The 12,493-nt window shown below is 51.9% G+C and overlaps 5 protein-coding genes across 5 annotated transcripts; 2 read left to right on the forward strand and 3 right to left on the reverse strand.

Moving 5' to 3' along the window:
* Positions 1 to 492: 492 nt before the first annotated feature.
* On the forward strand, positions 493 to 1,540 carry H6S33_012567 (uncharacterized protein; the record flags this gene model as incomplete). Its single annotated transcript, XM_044843932.1, has 3 exons — positions 493 to 726; positions 850 to 967; positions 1,068 to 1,540. 3 exons carry the CDS (start codon positions 493 to 495, stop codon positions 1,538 to 1,540), a joined length of 825 nt encoding a protein of 274 aa, XP_044695216.1.
* A 1,386-nt stretch (positions 1,541 to 2,926) lies between these two features.
* H6S33_012568 (uncharacterized protein) lies at positions 2,927 to 4,429 on the reverse strand (the record flags this gene model as incomplete). The annotated part of the gene is made up of 4 exons (XM_044843933.1): positions 2,927 to 3,104; positions 3,155 to 3,900; positions 3,965 to 4,269; positions 4,336 to 4,429. 4 exons carry the CDS (start codon positions 4,427 to 4,429, stop codon positions 2,927 to 2,929), a joined length of 1,323 nt encoding a protein of 440 aa, XP_044695217.1.
* Positions 4,430 to 5,269: 840 nt separating this feature from the next.
* On the reverse strand, positions 5,270 to 5,837 carry H6S33_012569 (uncharacterized protein; the record flags this gene model as incomplete). The annotated part of the gene is made up of 3 exons (XM_044843934.1): positions 5,270 to 5,413; positions 5,481 to 5,768; positions 5,829 to 5,837. The coding sequence occupies 3 exons, from the start codon at positions 5,835 to 5,837 to the stop codon at positions 5,270 to 5,272; spliced, it is 441 nt and encodes a 146-aa protein (XP_044695218.1).
* A 1,304-nt stretch (positions 5,838 to 7,141) lies between these two features.
* H6S33_012570 (uncharacterized protein) lies at positions 7,142 to 8,422 on the reverse strand (the record flags this gene model as incomplete). Its single annotated transcript, XM_044843935.1, has 1 exon — positions 7,142 to 8,422. The coding sequence occupies one exon, from the start codon at positions 8,420 to 8,422 to the stop codon at positions 7,142 to 7,144; it is 1,281 nt and encodes a 426-aa protein (XP_044695219.1).
* A 327-nt stretch (positions 8,423 to 8,749) lies between these two features.
* On the forward strand, positions 8,750 to 10,941 carry H6S33_012571 (uncharacterized protein; the record flags this gene model as incomplete). Its single annotated transcript, XM_044843936.1, has 5 exons — positions 8,750 to 8,930; positions 9,022 to 9,554; positions 9,619 to 9,822; positions 9,898 to 10,028; positions 10,089 to 10,941. The coding sequence occupies 5 exons, from the start codon at positions 8,750 to 8,752 to the stop codon at positions 10,939 to 10,941; spliced, it is 1,902 nt and encodes a 633-aa protein (XP_044695220.1).
* Between the last annotated feature and the right edge of the window lie 1,552 nt (positions 10,942 to 12,493).

Raw genomic sequence — 12,493 nt, forward strand, 5'->3', positions numbered from 1 at the left:
TATTCCCAATTCATCGTTTTCAAATGACAAATCAAAGCTCATACTGGAAAAGTAAGACAACCCACGTGGGGTCTACGCCCAGACTAACCCACCAAAAGTCGTACCATTTATTATTACCCGTAGCACCCTAATAGTAAGTAATCCCCGAAAACAAGAGTTTTGCTTCAAAGCCCTAAAGCAATTACCGGCGGCGAGGACAGAGGACTCGAGGGAGGGAGGGTACGTGAGGAGGGCAACAAAAACATAATCCCGTGAGAGCGCCCCCTGCGCGGATCCCACGAAGCCCGAGGAGATTAGCACCAAGGCTCCCAAATAAAGTACCCCCCATCCCAAAATAAGCAGTGGATGAATGGGTGAATTGGAATGAGCCAAGCCAATTCGCACGTGCAATTCACAAGCCTAGGCAGGGTGTGAGAGGCACGACAACATACGACAAACGTCATAACCTTATCCGTGCGTCTTACCTCTTTTACCTCTCAGCACAAACCATCAATGAGCTTCATTCATTACCAATCCATCGACCGCCCACCCACGAACCAGTTCGACTCGACGGTGCGCATCAGACATCTCACGATCCAGACATATCTCCCCGCGATGGCCAACTACATGCGATCCGCCGTCTCCTACATGGGTGCGCAGTTTGATAACAAGGTCGCGGATCAAGATGCCCGAGAGAGGTTTTATCGGAATGCGGTGGTCTTTTCAAGACATCAGCCTTTCCTCGCTGTACGTGGCCATCGTCGTCGTCGTTATATTGTTGTTGCTGTTGCACGTTGCTGTCTGCCCTCAGTAGTTGAGTGGTATTGGATATTGGTCTAATGTGTAGAAATGATATATATATGCAAATAGTCGTTCATCGCGATCCAGCTGCTATTCGGTATCCTTCCGGTGTTGGGGTTGCTAGGCTTCGCACTGGGCGTCATCGGTGTTGCAGTAGGCTTCATAGCGTTCTGGGTCGGGGTTGGATGTATGTCCTTGTTTTTTTTTTTTTTTACCCCACAACCCCTTATCAGGCTGTAGATAGCAGCGATAGCTAGAGTAACATGACCTCTGACATAGTTCTGCAGTATGCATAATGCTCTCCGCACTCGCATTTACTGCCACGATCGCAACCTGCATCTGGGCATCCCTCATCACCACCCTCCTCTTCTTCCGCTGGGGCATCAACATCTTCCTGTCGACGCCTGCCAGCACTAGTCCCAGCACCCCGCAGAAGAAGCAAGAGGAGACCAGCCAAAAGCGTGTGGAGGCTGAGAAGAACGGCACCTACGACCAGAAGGAGAACAGAAGCCCCTCAGAAGTGCCAATCAAGACCGAAGAGCCCGAAGACGACGAAAACCAGAAAGTTTATGGCGCGCTTACCGACACGAGCAGTGAGGGGGATGGGGACAGTATGACGCCGCTGGCGTCATATGATGCGAATGAGCTGAGCCAGTATACGAACCGCGTCAAGAGCGAGGACCTGAAGGCGGCGTATACGCCGGTGATCATGTCGGATGCGGAGAAGATGAGGAGGGATATTGAGCGTAGCTTGAAATAAGCGGAGGTGGATAGGCAGGTCCTTGGGGAAGGTTGACTAGACTGTGGTGGAGCTTAAATACATAAATCCTGGTTGATTTGATACACGGGCATGTGGGACTCAAAATAAATTGAATGCATCTTTTATGAGTAGTTTATCTTTGCACTGATATCTCTACATGCAGTTGGGGTTTTAGAAGTCTCGGCAACTAGAGGTAAGGGTACTACGGTGCTGATACAAAAAAAATTGGGAATGGCTGTCTCAGGGTTGTAATTGTCTTGGTTGATTAATTAACTTAAGCACAATCATTACCACTGACTGACCAAACTATCATTACCCTAAAGATTGGTTTTCCCACCAAGCGGCCCTTCTAATAATCATGCTCAGACATCCATCTCCGTGCAAAGGAATACAGGGCAAATGAGCAATAATAAAAAGTCACCATCATACCACCCAACCTCCTCAAGCTACAGTATCTACAAACCCCGGAAGAGATCGATTCTACATCCTGTGAAGACAAATAAACAGAAGAACAATTCATATATCTAAGACTGCAGCTTTCACGGACTAGTATACTGTAAGATGGTCTTAGCAACGGTGTCTACAGTTTAGCCTAACTAGACGTGTCACCTTTGTATGTATAAGTAGATAGCTTCCATCCCGCTTCGTAACAGAACCAGCCATCCTATTACGTATTAAATCTTCCTACATATACCACGTTATGGTATGGCCATCAATAGCAGCACATCAGCTACGTTCATTCCATTATTACAGGACCAGCTCTCCACGGGAGAGGGTTAGTTGGCCCTTTTTTCTGATGGGCCAATATCTATTTGATGGTGGCCAGCTTCTGCAGTCATCATGAGAATCGGTACCCAGGGTCAAACGAAGACACACAAGCCCCCTGAATAGCTGGTAATGAGTCTCGGGTGCAGAGGCACCGCTAAGGAATTAAAGGTGGATTAGGGTTTGTGGTTTGTGGTTTGTACTATTTCATTGAAGGTCTACAGGACTAACTACATAGGCAGTCGGTCTCTATAGCAGTAGTGGGCCGAGTCAAGCAATCATCAACCAAGTCCTGAGTTTGTGGGCCAAGGCCATAGTTGGAGGGGCACCCTTGGCCTCATCATAACCTATCACCCGCGCCATGGTAATGATCATCTCAACACCAAAACACAACCACAATTAACCCCAAAGAACTCAAACTTTTTTCTACCACAGATATCTACACCCCACTCACAGCAGAACAAACACATTCCTTCCCCACATTAGCCCCCCTACTAGGGGTGTGATTGCTAGAACACGGGCACACACAAGAAAGAAAGAAAAAGCCCCCATAGAGGACTACAAAGGGCGAAAAAAAAGAGAACAAAAAATATAAAATCTACAACTACAACTACATGCAAATTACCTCCTCGACCCGCCAGCAGCCCGTCTCCGCGGCGCACTGGGGAACTCGAGTGGGATCTTGAGGACGGCGCGCTTGTGCTGTGTGGCTTCGGCCTTGGTCATCTTCATGTCGAGGTACTGAGTTTTTGAGTACTCCTTGACGCTGCACCCAACTTCTTTGAATGCCACCGTTATTCTGCCGTTTGTTAGTAAAGTGCCAGGGTAAATGGGGAGGGGGAGACTTACTCTCGCATCTGCATCCCCAAGTCAATCTTCAGCTCATACAAATCCACCTCCCAAAAGTCCGCCATCAAGCACAGCACCGCCAGATAGTACAGCAGCTTATTCGACAACGACGGACTCACCGCCCATCTCGCCTCACCGCCCTCGCCCGACGTCGTCGTCTCCGCAAACCTCCTATACAGCCCCTCCACCAGCACCTGATCTAGCCCCAGCGCTTTCTTCGCCTTCGTCATGTTCGGCAGCCGCCCCCTACTCTGCGCCTGGAATAGGTAGAACTCAATCATGTACCCAATGTACTTCAGCAGCTTCAAGCTGCGCGTCAATGCCGCGCCCCCACTTCGCCCCGTCGCCGCCGCAGCGGCGAGGAGCTTTGCAACGCGCGTAGCCACGAAGCGCGACTTTGTGCTACTCTTTACATCCTCGCTGCTACCGGTGCTCTTCTCCCACTCACGCACCCACAGGACACCCCATTCATCCTTGGGGATGATGTCGTCGAGGTTGTAGACGTCCTCTGGGCGGGTTGCGTCCTTGTTTGCGGGCGGGATAGGTCGTAGGTCGAGTTGTTGCGTGCCGAGCTGCGCAGAAGTGGGCATGTCTTTGGTGTTTTCCTCGACCTGTGAGATGATGGAGGTGGTCACAGTCTTGTCCATGTCGCTGATGTCGATCTTGTTCATCTCGCGGGACAACAGGGCCTTTTGCGCCTTCTTGGTACCGAATTGGCGGCCGAGGGCGGCGCGGGAATCTTCATTCTACATTGCACCATGTATTTCAGTACTAGCCTGGCATTGAGTGTAGGTACAGCAGAAAATATACGTTCAGCACAATGCCCTTCCCGTCAATCTCGCGGTCGCGCTCAGCGTGCGCCTTGATTGTGCGCGAGAAGTGGAGTTTGGGCGCGGCATGCAGCTCAACAGTGTTTGTGGCGGGGTCGAAGATGCCGACGTAGTAGCGGTGGTAGTCGGAGTCTTCTGGGAGCTCGCGGCCCTCGTAGTCGATTCGCTGGGTGGAGCCGTGGAGGAGGTGCTCGGACTTGCGCGCCTTTTTGGTGCTGTTTGTGATGGTGCGGGCGTAGGGGGTGAAAGGGAGGGTGGGGGGGAGGGTGATGCCGTGGGTGGTGGCTGTGAGGGGGGTGGGTTAGCTACTGGCTGGACTTTTTTTGGGGGGGGGGGGGTGGTGTGATTTACCAACGATGGGGGGGGTGTCGGTGGTGGGTGCGGTGGTGATCTTGATGTCGGGGAGGACGGTGGAGGACCGTTTGCGCTTTTTGTCTGAGGACATTGTGATGGTGATTTGATGTGTGGGCGGGTGGTGGTGAATTGGGTATCAGAGGAAGAGCAGCGTGGTGTTGAGGTTTTCGAGGATGGCTTTTTTTGTTGCTTGTGGGGGAAAAATTTACCTACCCTTGCAGATGCACTTGAGCCGCATTGTGGTGGGGGGGGACACACGGATGTCCTAAAATCTTGGCTCTGGAATCCCCGGTACTAGTTAGTAGTAGTACCTAGGAGTGTCGGAATCGAGGTCTAAGGACATTGGTAAATCTCAATTAGCCATTGGATTGTTATTATGGATCGGTATGGTTGTATTTCTGGTTTCTGGTTTCTGGTTTCTGGTTTCTGGTAGTTTTGTCGGATCATAAGACATCACTCAGACCTATTCACTATAGCTACTAGCCCGTATGCCCAACACTGATTGAGGGTTGATAGAAACACAGTTGCTTGGCAGGCTCGGAGGTCTCGCTAGCTAGCGAGCCACAATTCGCGGGTCTGTCAGAGTCAGGCAGTGACCACATAGCACGTCATTTGGGGAGCATCTACTAATCAGTGCCAAATACGGTGTAAAAATCATTGATACCAGAGTACAGCAACCGTAAAACACTCGCACTAGGTATCGTATCCTTAATAACACTGCAAACCACACTAGTAATTCCCAAAGAGTAATATCCTCACTTCAGCAGCACCATCTGCCCACACGTTCCCATTACATATCTACAAAAAAAAAAAAACCACAGCGAAAAGTATGTATGTATCAAAAGAGCAGCGATCAAAAACACAGCAGCAGTAATATTTACAACCCCCCCAACCAATCAATTAACTAGCTGGGGAACCGGGATAGCAAAACCTACTTCATCCTGACATACCCCTTCCAGGCATTCAACTTCGTCTCCCACCACGACCTTCCCGGCGCCTGTTCAAGCTCCTTTATCAGGTTGTCATAATACTCCGGATTCCCCCTCGGCTTCAAGATCCTATCCGACACCGGATACTACCCCCACACACCCCCTCATTAGCCCTCTCCTCACCCATCCTCCCCCCTCAAAAGCAACACATACCTTCTTCCGATACCGATCCTCCAACAAGCTCCCCAACGCATTGATCTCCCTCGCCGCCCTACCCTCATCAAACTTGACCACGGGCCGCCCCTCCCCCGCACTCCCACTCCCCGTCGTAGCAGGGCCCGAGTGGTTCTGTGTGGGAATGGCCTCGTCGCCTTCAACCGCCTGGACGAACTGGCGCGCGATGCGCTGCTGGAGAAGCGTCTGCAGGGACAGGTTGGGGCGCAGCGGGTCCGTGGGCCACAGCTCGGCGAGCGTGCGGTACTGTTTGTGCAGGAGTGTTTTCTAGCGGTGCTGTTAGTACCTGCGCAGCGTCTAGATGGGTGAGGGTGAGAGGGGGCGTACGGCGGACATTGCAGAGGCAGGTAGGTAGTCTCTATGGTCACTCGGGTTTTTTTTTGAGCGTCGTGAATTGAGTTGCTGGGGAATTTGCGGGCGTGGGAGGGGAGTTTTGGGTTGGGGCGCGGCAATGGGTGGTTGGGGGGGAGGGGGCCGGGAGGGAGGAAAGATCGGTATGATCTCATTGTTCGTGGGGCGCGCGGAAATTTTGCCATGTGACTAGAACCCTAACCCTGCAGTGTGGTGGGTTCATGGGTTTTGTGGGGGTGGGTTCATGGGGTGATTTTTTTTTTTTAACTCAAGCGAGTAGGGGTGAGGTGGGGGTACAGGGAGATTGAGGTACAGATTCTGGTAGAATTAATGCGAAAGTGGGTTTTCCGTGACCCGATAGTCCCATTGGCCCTTAAAGGAATTTTTGCAGTGAACACGGACCAAGAAACCCACTCTTTTAGTTCTGACTTTCGCAATAATTCTACCGAATACTGTAGAGGGGGGGAAGGTATCTTTGGGAACTTGGTATTTGAGGGTTGGAGGTGAGGTTGTGGGTTCTTGTGGGTTCTTGTGGTGGTCGAGTGACGGTTCGTGAATCCCTGCGGGCTATAGAGATATGAAAACATAGCTGGTTTGGCTGGATGGCATCATCGAAATAAGCGCTTTATGAGAGAAGATCTAGGCTCGCCCCCAACCTGGTGAGCAGCTTGCTGCAAGTAGGGGATGGGTAAGAGACTCGAGAAGATCTAACTTTTAAAAGTGACCATAGTCATGACCTACATGTAGTAGAGGAAATGGGTCCTGGTTGGCTGTACAGGTAGCGGTTTCTTAGCTAGAGTACTTGTTGCATATTTCGCCAGAAGGGCTTAAATTATGTGTATGTCTAGAGTAGACGTATCTAGAATGGTCTCTTTGTATATTTCTTACTTATAATAATTTGGTCTTTTTGGGGACATAATCTTTCCTCCCAGGTCATAGGGACATTTCAAAGGGCATTCATGCAGGTAATTATATAGATTAAAAAAATTATTCCGAATCACGAAACACTTTTAAGAGTGACCAACTGAATATCACACGCAGTACAGTTTCCGGTAGAATTATTGCGAAAGTCAGAGCTAAAAGAGTGGATTTTGTTGGTCTGTGCTCATAGCAAAAATCTTTTAAGGGCCAATAGGACTATCGGGTCACGGGGAACCCACTTTCGCAATAATTCTACCGGAAACTGTAGATAGTTAGGAACAAAGCGCCTTCAAAACCAATCAAATCCGCGGGACTACACAACTCCCCTATTCTGCAGTCAGGTATACGTCAATTGCCCTCACTACACTCTACTCAGCCTTCCACCTATGCCCACCCCCCTTCTGCCAAAGCCACAACGCATCCGTCGCATACGCCTTAACACTCAGATGGCCCCCCTGCCTGCCAGCCGCGGCCTCCTCCAACCCCGCAATGACCCTCCCCTCCTCCATGCACCTCCACAGCCCCTGCGTGATATCCTCCACGCCATAGTGGCCCATCCCCAGCTTATACAGGATCCTTCCCAGCATCTGCATCGCCATGCACCTCTGCGTCGGGAACGCACTCCTCGCCAGCCGCGCCAGCTCGGGGACCGTGTACCCCGCCGCATTCGGCGCATCCGCATGGTGGTGCAGCCCCAAGTTCGCCGGGAGCTCCCTGGACTTGCGCGGCGGCAGCAGGTCCCCGCGGAAGTCGAAACGCAGGGCAGAGACGGGGAGGTCCGTCTGCGACGGGTGGTAGGAGAGGTCCTCGGCGGCGGTCGGCGCGTTCATCCATGCGAGCTTGGAGGGGTCGGCGGGAAGGGACGGGAAGTATTTGGTGTGCAGCTGGGTGAAGAACTCGGGGTCGCTGGGGTCGAGGTCGTCGTTGTCCTTTGAGGTGGGGGGCCGCGGGAAGTGCACGTGGGTGGGTGGGGGGAGGGCGTCTTCGCCGATGCCTGTTACAGTAGGCGCTGGGGGTGCAGTGGCGGGCGTGGGGTCGAAGCTCACTTTCTTGGATGAGGGAGCAGGTTTGGGGGTCTCGGATTGGGGTTGGGGTTGGGGTTCCTGCGTCGCCTCTGTTTCGTCGTTGAAGGAGCCGTGGACGGCGCCGTGGTTCAGGGTCGACTTCTTCAGCAGGCGCTCGATCAGCGCCGGCGAGAGCCCTTTGAGAAGCTCCTGCCGCTCCTCGTCAATCTCCTCGGCGCTCATGGCTGCAATCCTCTGGTCATTCTCATCGCTGATCCGTTGCCGCTCCGTAAGCTCATCCTGCGAAGCTCCACCCCGTGCAGATGCAGATGCAGATGCAGGTGGTGGTGGTGGTGGCGGCGGTGGCGGGGGGGCTGCTGCCTGTCTCCGCCTCTGTGCTTCAAGATCCTGCTGTGCACGCTGCCGGAACTTTGACGGGCCCCTCTTCTTGTGCGCCGGGAAACCGGTCGATGTGGCGTTTGGTGGCAGGACTGGGGCAGTTGGAGCCGACGAGACGGGCTTCTCGACGATATCTCTGATGAAGCCGAGGCCCGCATTAAGCTGCGGAGGAGGAGGCCCGCGCGGTGACTCATCTTCCGAGTCGCTCTCGAGCGGGATTGTAAACCTTTCGCCGGGGATGTTCATCGTTTCAGGTGTCGTTTTGGGTGTGTCTGTGGATATGTGGGGGGGGGGGGAAGGTTAATTCGGCGGGTTTGGGTTTCATGGAGAATGCCGTTGGATCGCCCCCTGGTCAATCGCCTGGTCGGTCGCCTGGTCGGGGAGCCGCACGTCACGTCACATGACTACATGTATGGCTAGCGGGCGAGTGAGATCTTGTGTAATGCTGGCCTGTGCTTTTTGACCCTGCATGAATGCTAGCTCGGGAGCGTGAAACAAGACGTCTGGTTTGAGATATCGTCATTCGTGAGTGCTTTTGGTGAATTTTCTTCGTTTCCCGTTCGAAGCCTCCCGATGACCGCCACGGCGTGGAAAAAAGACAGGCAGCCCGAGAAGGCGTCCTCTAGTGCTCTACCCACACAGGATCCCAGAGCCGAAGACTTCATGAGCCCCTTTGCAAGTATCAAAGATGATGCCATTGACTCTGGCATCATAGCGTCCTTGGTGGCCTCAATGGCTGACGGAAAGAGCTCCGGTTAGCTTCTTCTCCTTATGCACAACTATCACATTTCTACTATCACATCTCTACTACATACATAGAAATAAAAAAAAATAACGCTCCACAGTGATCCACATTTTTCCCGGCGAAGACACCCTGATCGGCCGTCAATCCCTCTGTAACTTCAAAGTCCCCCACCCCTCCTGCTCAAACACCCACATCCGCATCTACTCCGTCATCTTCGAGTCCCGCTACGAGCCCCTGATCTACTGCGAGGACCTCTCCCTCAACGGCACCTTCCTCAACGGCCGTCTCATCGGCAAGGGTAATAGCGTCCTCCTGAGCAACGGTGATAGAATCGACATCAGGAATGCTGCGTGCTTTAGGTTTAGTCAAGTGCTTGGTGAAATTGCCCCCGAGGACATCATTGCCGAAGGTGAGAAACGGGCATTTGCAAACTCGTATGAGCTCTCGAGTAGAATCCTAGGCGCAGGTGGGTATGGGAGGGTGTATATGGCGTGGGATGTGAAGACGCATAGACAGGTTGCGTGTAAGGTTATGGAGCTGAGGCCGGATGCGAAGGGTGGGAAGAAGAAGAATTGGGCTAGGTTGAGGGAGATGTATATGAGGGAGGTAGAGGTCTTGAGAAGCTTGAGCCATGTGAGTCCCACTTTGGACCTTTCTCTCGTTGGTATGGCTGATTGATTGAGTCAAATGGGTTTAGCCCAATATTATGAGCATCCATAAAGCGTTCTCTACGAGCTCTAGAATCTACATCTTTGAAGAGCTCATTACGGGTGGAGATCTATTCTCGCATCTTGGGCAGAAGCTCTGCCTTGATGAGATTGAGGCCATGCCTGTTGTGTGGCAGATCCTGAAGGCGCTAGAGTATTTGCACTCAAAGGGAATTGTCCACAGAGATCTCAAGGTGCACCCCCCCCCCCCCCCCCCCCCCGCGGACCCTCTAGATCACGGTTAATCACTCACATATAAAAACTAAAAGCCCGACAACATTCTCTGCACCAGCAACGTAGCCGGCTCACGAGTCGTCTTGACCGATTTTGGCTCCGCCCGCTTCTTCACCCCCGCCACGAGAATGACAAGTGCAGTCGGCACCCTGGAGTATCTAGCCCCGTCAGTAACCCCCTAAACTAACCTCTCTACCTCCTTCCACTGAACGAATAAAACAATCAGTGAAGTCATCCCGCCAACCAGAGGCATGGTCAGTAGTGGATACTCGCATGCAGTCGACCTCTGGTCTTTAGGTATCGTTGTCTACGTCCTACTTTCTGGCTACTCCCCCTTTGGCGCCGAGAGCGGTCCTACGCTCCCGCCTGATGCAGTCCTTGCTAAAGCTCGTTCTGGCGACCTTCGGCGTCTGGAAACTGGCGTCGAGTGGAGAGATGTCAGCGGCGAGGCGAAGGACTTTATCAGGTCCCTAATCTGCGTTGACCCCAGGAAACGAATGACGCTGGAGCAGGCAAAGAAGCACAATTGGCTAGGTAGGCACGCAAAAGAGCTTGAAGAAGTCTATAGCCGTGCTGTTGGGGACTGGTATAGAAGACGCTCTATCCCCGCAGAGGAGGAAATCACTGTCCCATTACAGAACTTCAATCCCGCGCAGAGCCATGCTCGTGCTGCAAGAGGTAACAGCAGCTTCACGCCGAGTCATTTTGGGTTTGAGCCTGGAAGCTCTCTTGCCCGTCTTGAAAGGGCGGGGGTAGGTAGTGGTGAAGTAGCTATAGAAGAAGAGGAAATGTCTGATGTTCCAGAGCTCCTATTTGACCAGTTTACGCCCGGTAGTCCACATCATCTCAGCCCAGGGTTTGAGAGCACCGACGAGACCCAAGATGGAGAGGAGGATGAGTGGCGTGACAATGCGCTGTATACAGCGGAGGAGGACGAGCTACATGATGCGGCTGCGGGAGATGGGAGGTTGAGGAGTGCTATGGAGCTCTCGAGGGAGGTGGAGGCTAGGCGGGAGCAGAGGATGAGAGAGTTGAGGGAGGGTGGTGAGGAGACTATTAGGAGTAGGTTCTTTTATTGAGTACATCATAAAGTTACGTACTAGTTGGGTGTAGTTTCGTTGGTTGAGTCGGTTGAAATATATGAGATGTTGCTAGTTGATGTGGTGAGAGTGAGGTGAGCACGAGTGATTTTCAGTGAAGGGCTGTGCTGTAGGAATTGCGATACATAGCCCTGGGATCGAATTGAATCGCTATTGTAGGCCTTGAGATATATGTAATCTATGATGCTCAAGTAAATAAGATAAAATAAAAACAAAAATAGGCGTCGTCTCTATCCAATTCCTGCTCAGAGTCCCACAAAATCGTTTGCTCCCACAATTACGTACCGCAAGGCATCAAATTGATCATCCCCAGCCAAACGATTATCTTATCAGATAGTAGGTAGACTGCATCTCTGCCCTAGGTACAACAATACTCTACCGGACTGCTTTGCACCCCCCTGTGCGTAGCAGCCGTCACTTCGCTCCCCCCCCCCCCCCCCCGGGGGCCCATATCAACGAAAAACAGCCCAGGGCGGTTAGGGCAAGCCCTGCTTCCACCAACCCCACTTCACTGTGTGCGCGGAGACTTGGCAGAAACGAAGGGCAGCACAAAGAAAAGAGTATTTAGGTGCTGCCGGCTCCTCCCCTCCCTTTTTCCCCACCCAACTACAAACAAAACCCCACCACACACGCTTTCAGAAACTCGACAACATGAGAGCAAAGTGGAGGAAGAAGAGAGTCAGGAGACTCAAGCGAAAGAGAAGAAAGACTAGAGCGAGAAGGTAAGTTTTTCATCATCATCAATTATTCTTCTATTCTAGTTTATCATAACTAACGTCATTGGCGAAAAAATAGCAAATAAATGACTCGCTCTCACTCCGATCCGGCATCGGTCTGACCTTTTCCCTCTGAGCGGTTTCTCCCTCACGATTTTGCACGCCGACGAAAACACTACTACTACAACGATGTCGATGACTTCCTCGCCAATTGGGAGCTGGAGGTTTTGATGGAAAAATTGGTTGTTTTTTTTTTCTTTCTTTCGGTGGGGCAATAGGAATGGAGAAAAAAAAAAAGCGGGGGTTTGGGGAAAGATGGGTGTTTTTTTACTATTTTTTTTTTACGTCGGGGAAAACAGTCTGTCATCACAATTAAGGTTTTTTTTTTTTTTGCAACTTCTACTGTTCTCTGGTGATTTTCTGTTCTTCTGTACTCTTCTGTGCTGTTCTTCTGTGATGCCCATTCTTCGTGACCTCAAAAAAATAATCGCAAATCCTGTAAATTGGCCCGCAAAGTGTGGGGTAAAAAAATCGCCTGTGGTGTGACGTCTTTGCCCTTGGCCAATCGCCTCGAAACACACACAACTTGCACCCTCGCGCTCGTTTCTTGGAGATTCGTAGGGCGTGCGTTGAGGTGAGCATAGGCTGCCTGGGCTCGGCGCGCGCGGTCTTTGATATTTGGATCCCCTGGCTAGCTGTTTTGGACTCTAGAGTGGAGAGTCTAGAGTAATGGGTGGGCTATAAATAGAAACATCGTGGGATTTGTCTGCTCCTGGGGATGTAGGTGGGTGAGCAATGGACGTCGACTGTGTGAT

The sequence above is a fragment of the Morchella sextelata genome (assembly GCF_020137385.1).
Source record: "Morchella sextelata strain SCLS chromosome Unknown scls_8, whole genome shotgun sequence".
In the NCBI taxonomy this organism is placed as follows: domain Eukaryota; kingdom Fungi; phylum Ascomycota; class Pezizomycetes; order Pezizales; family Morchellaceae; genus Morchella; species Morchella sextelata.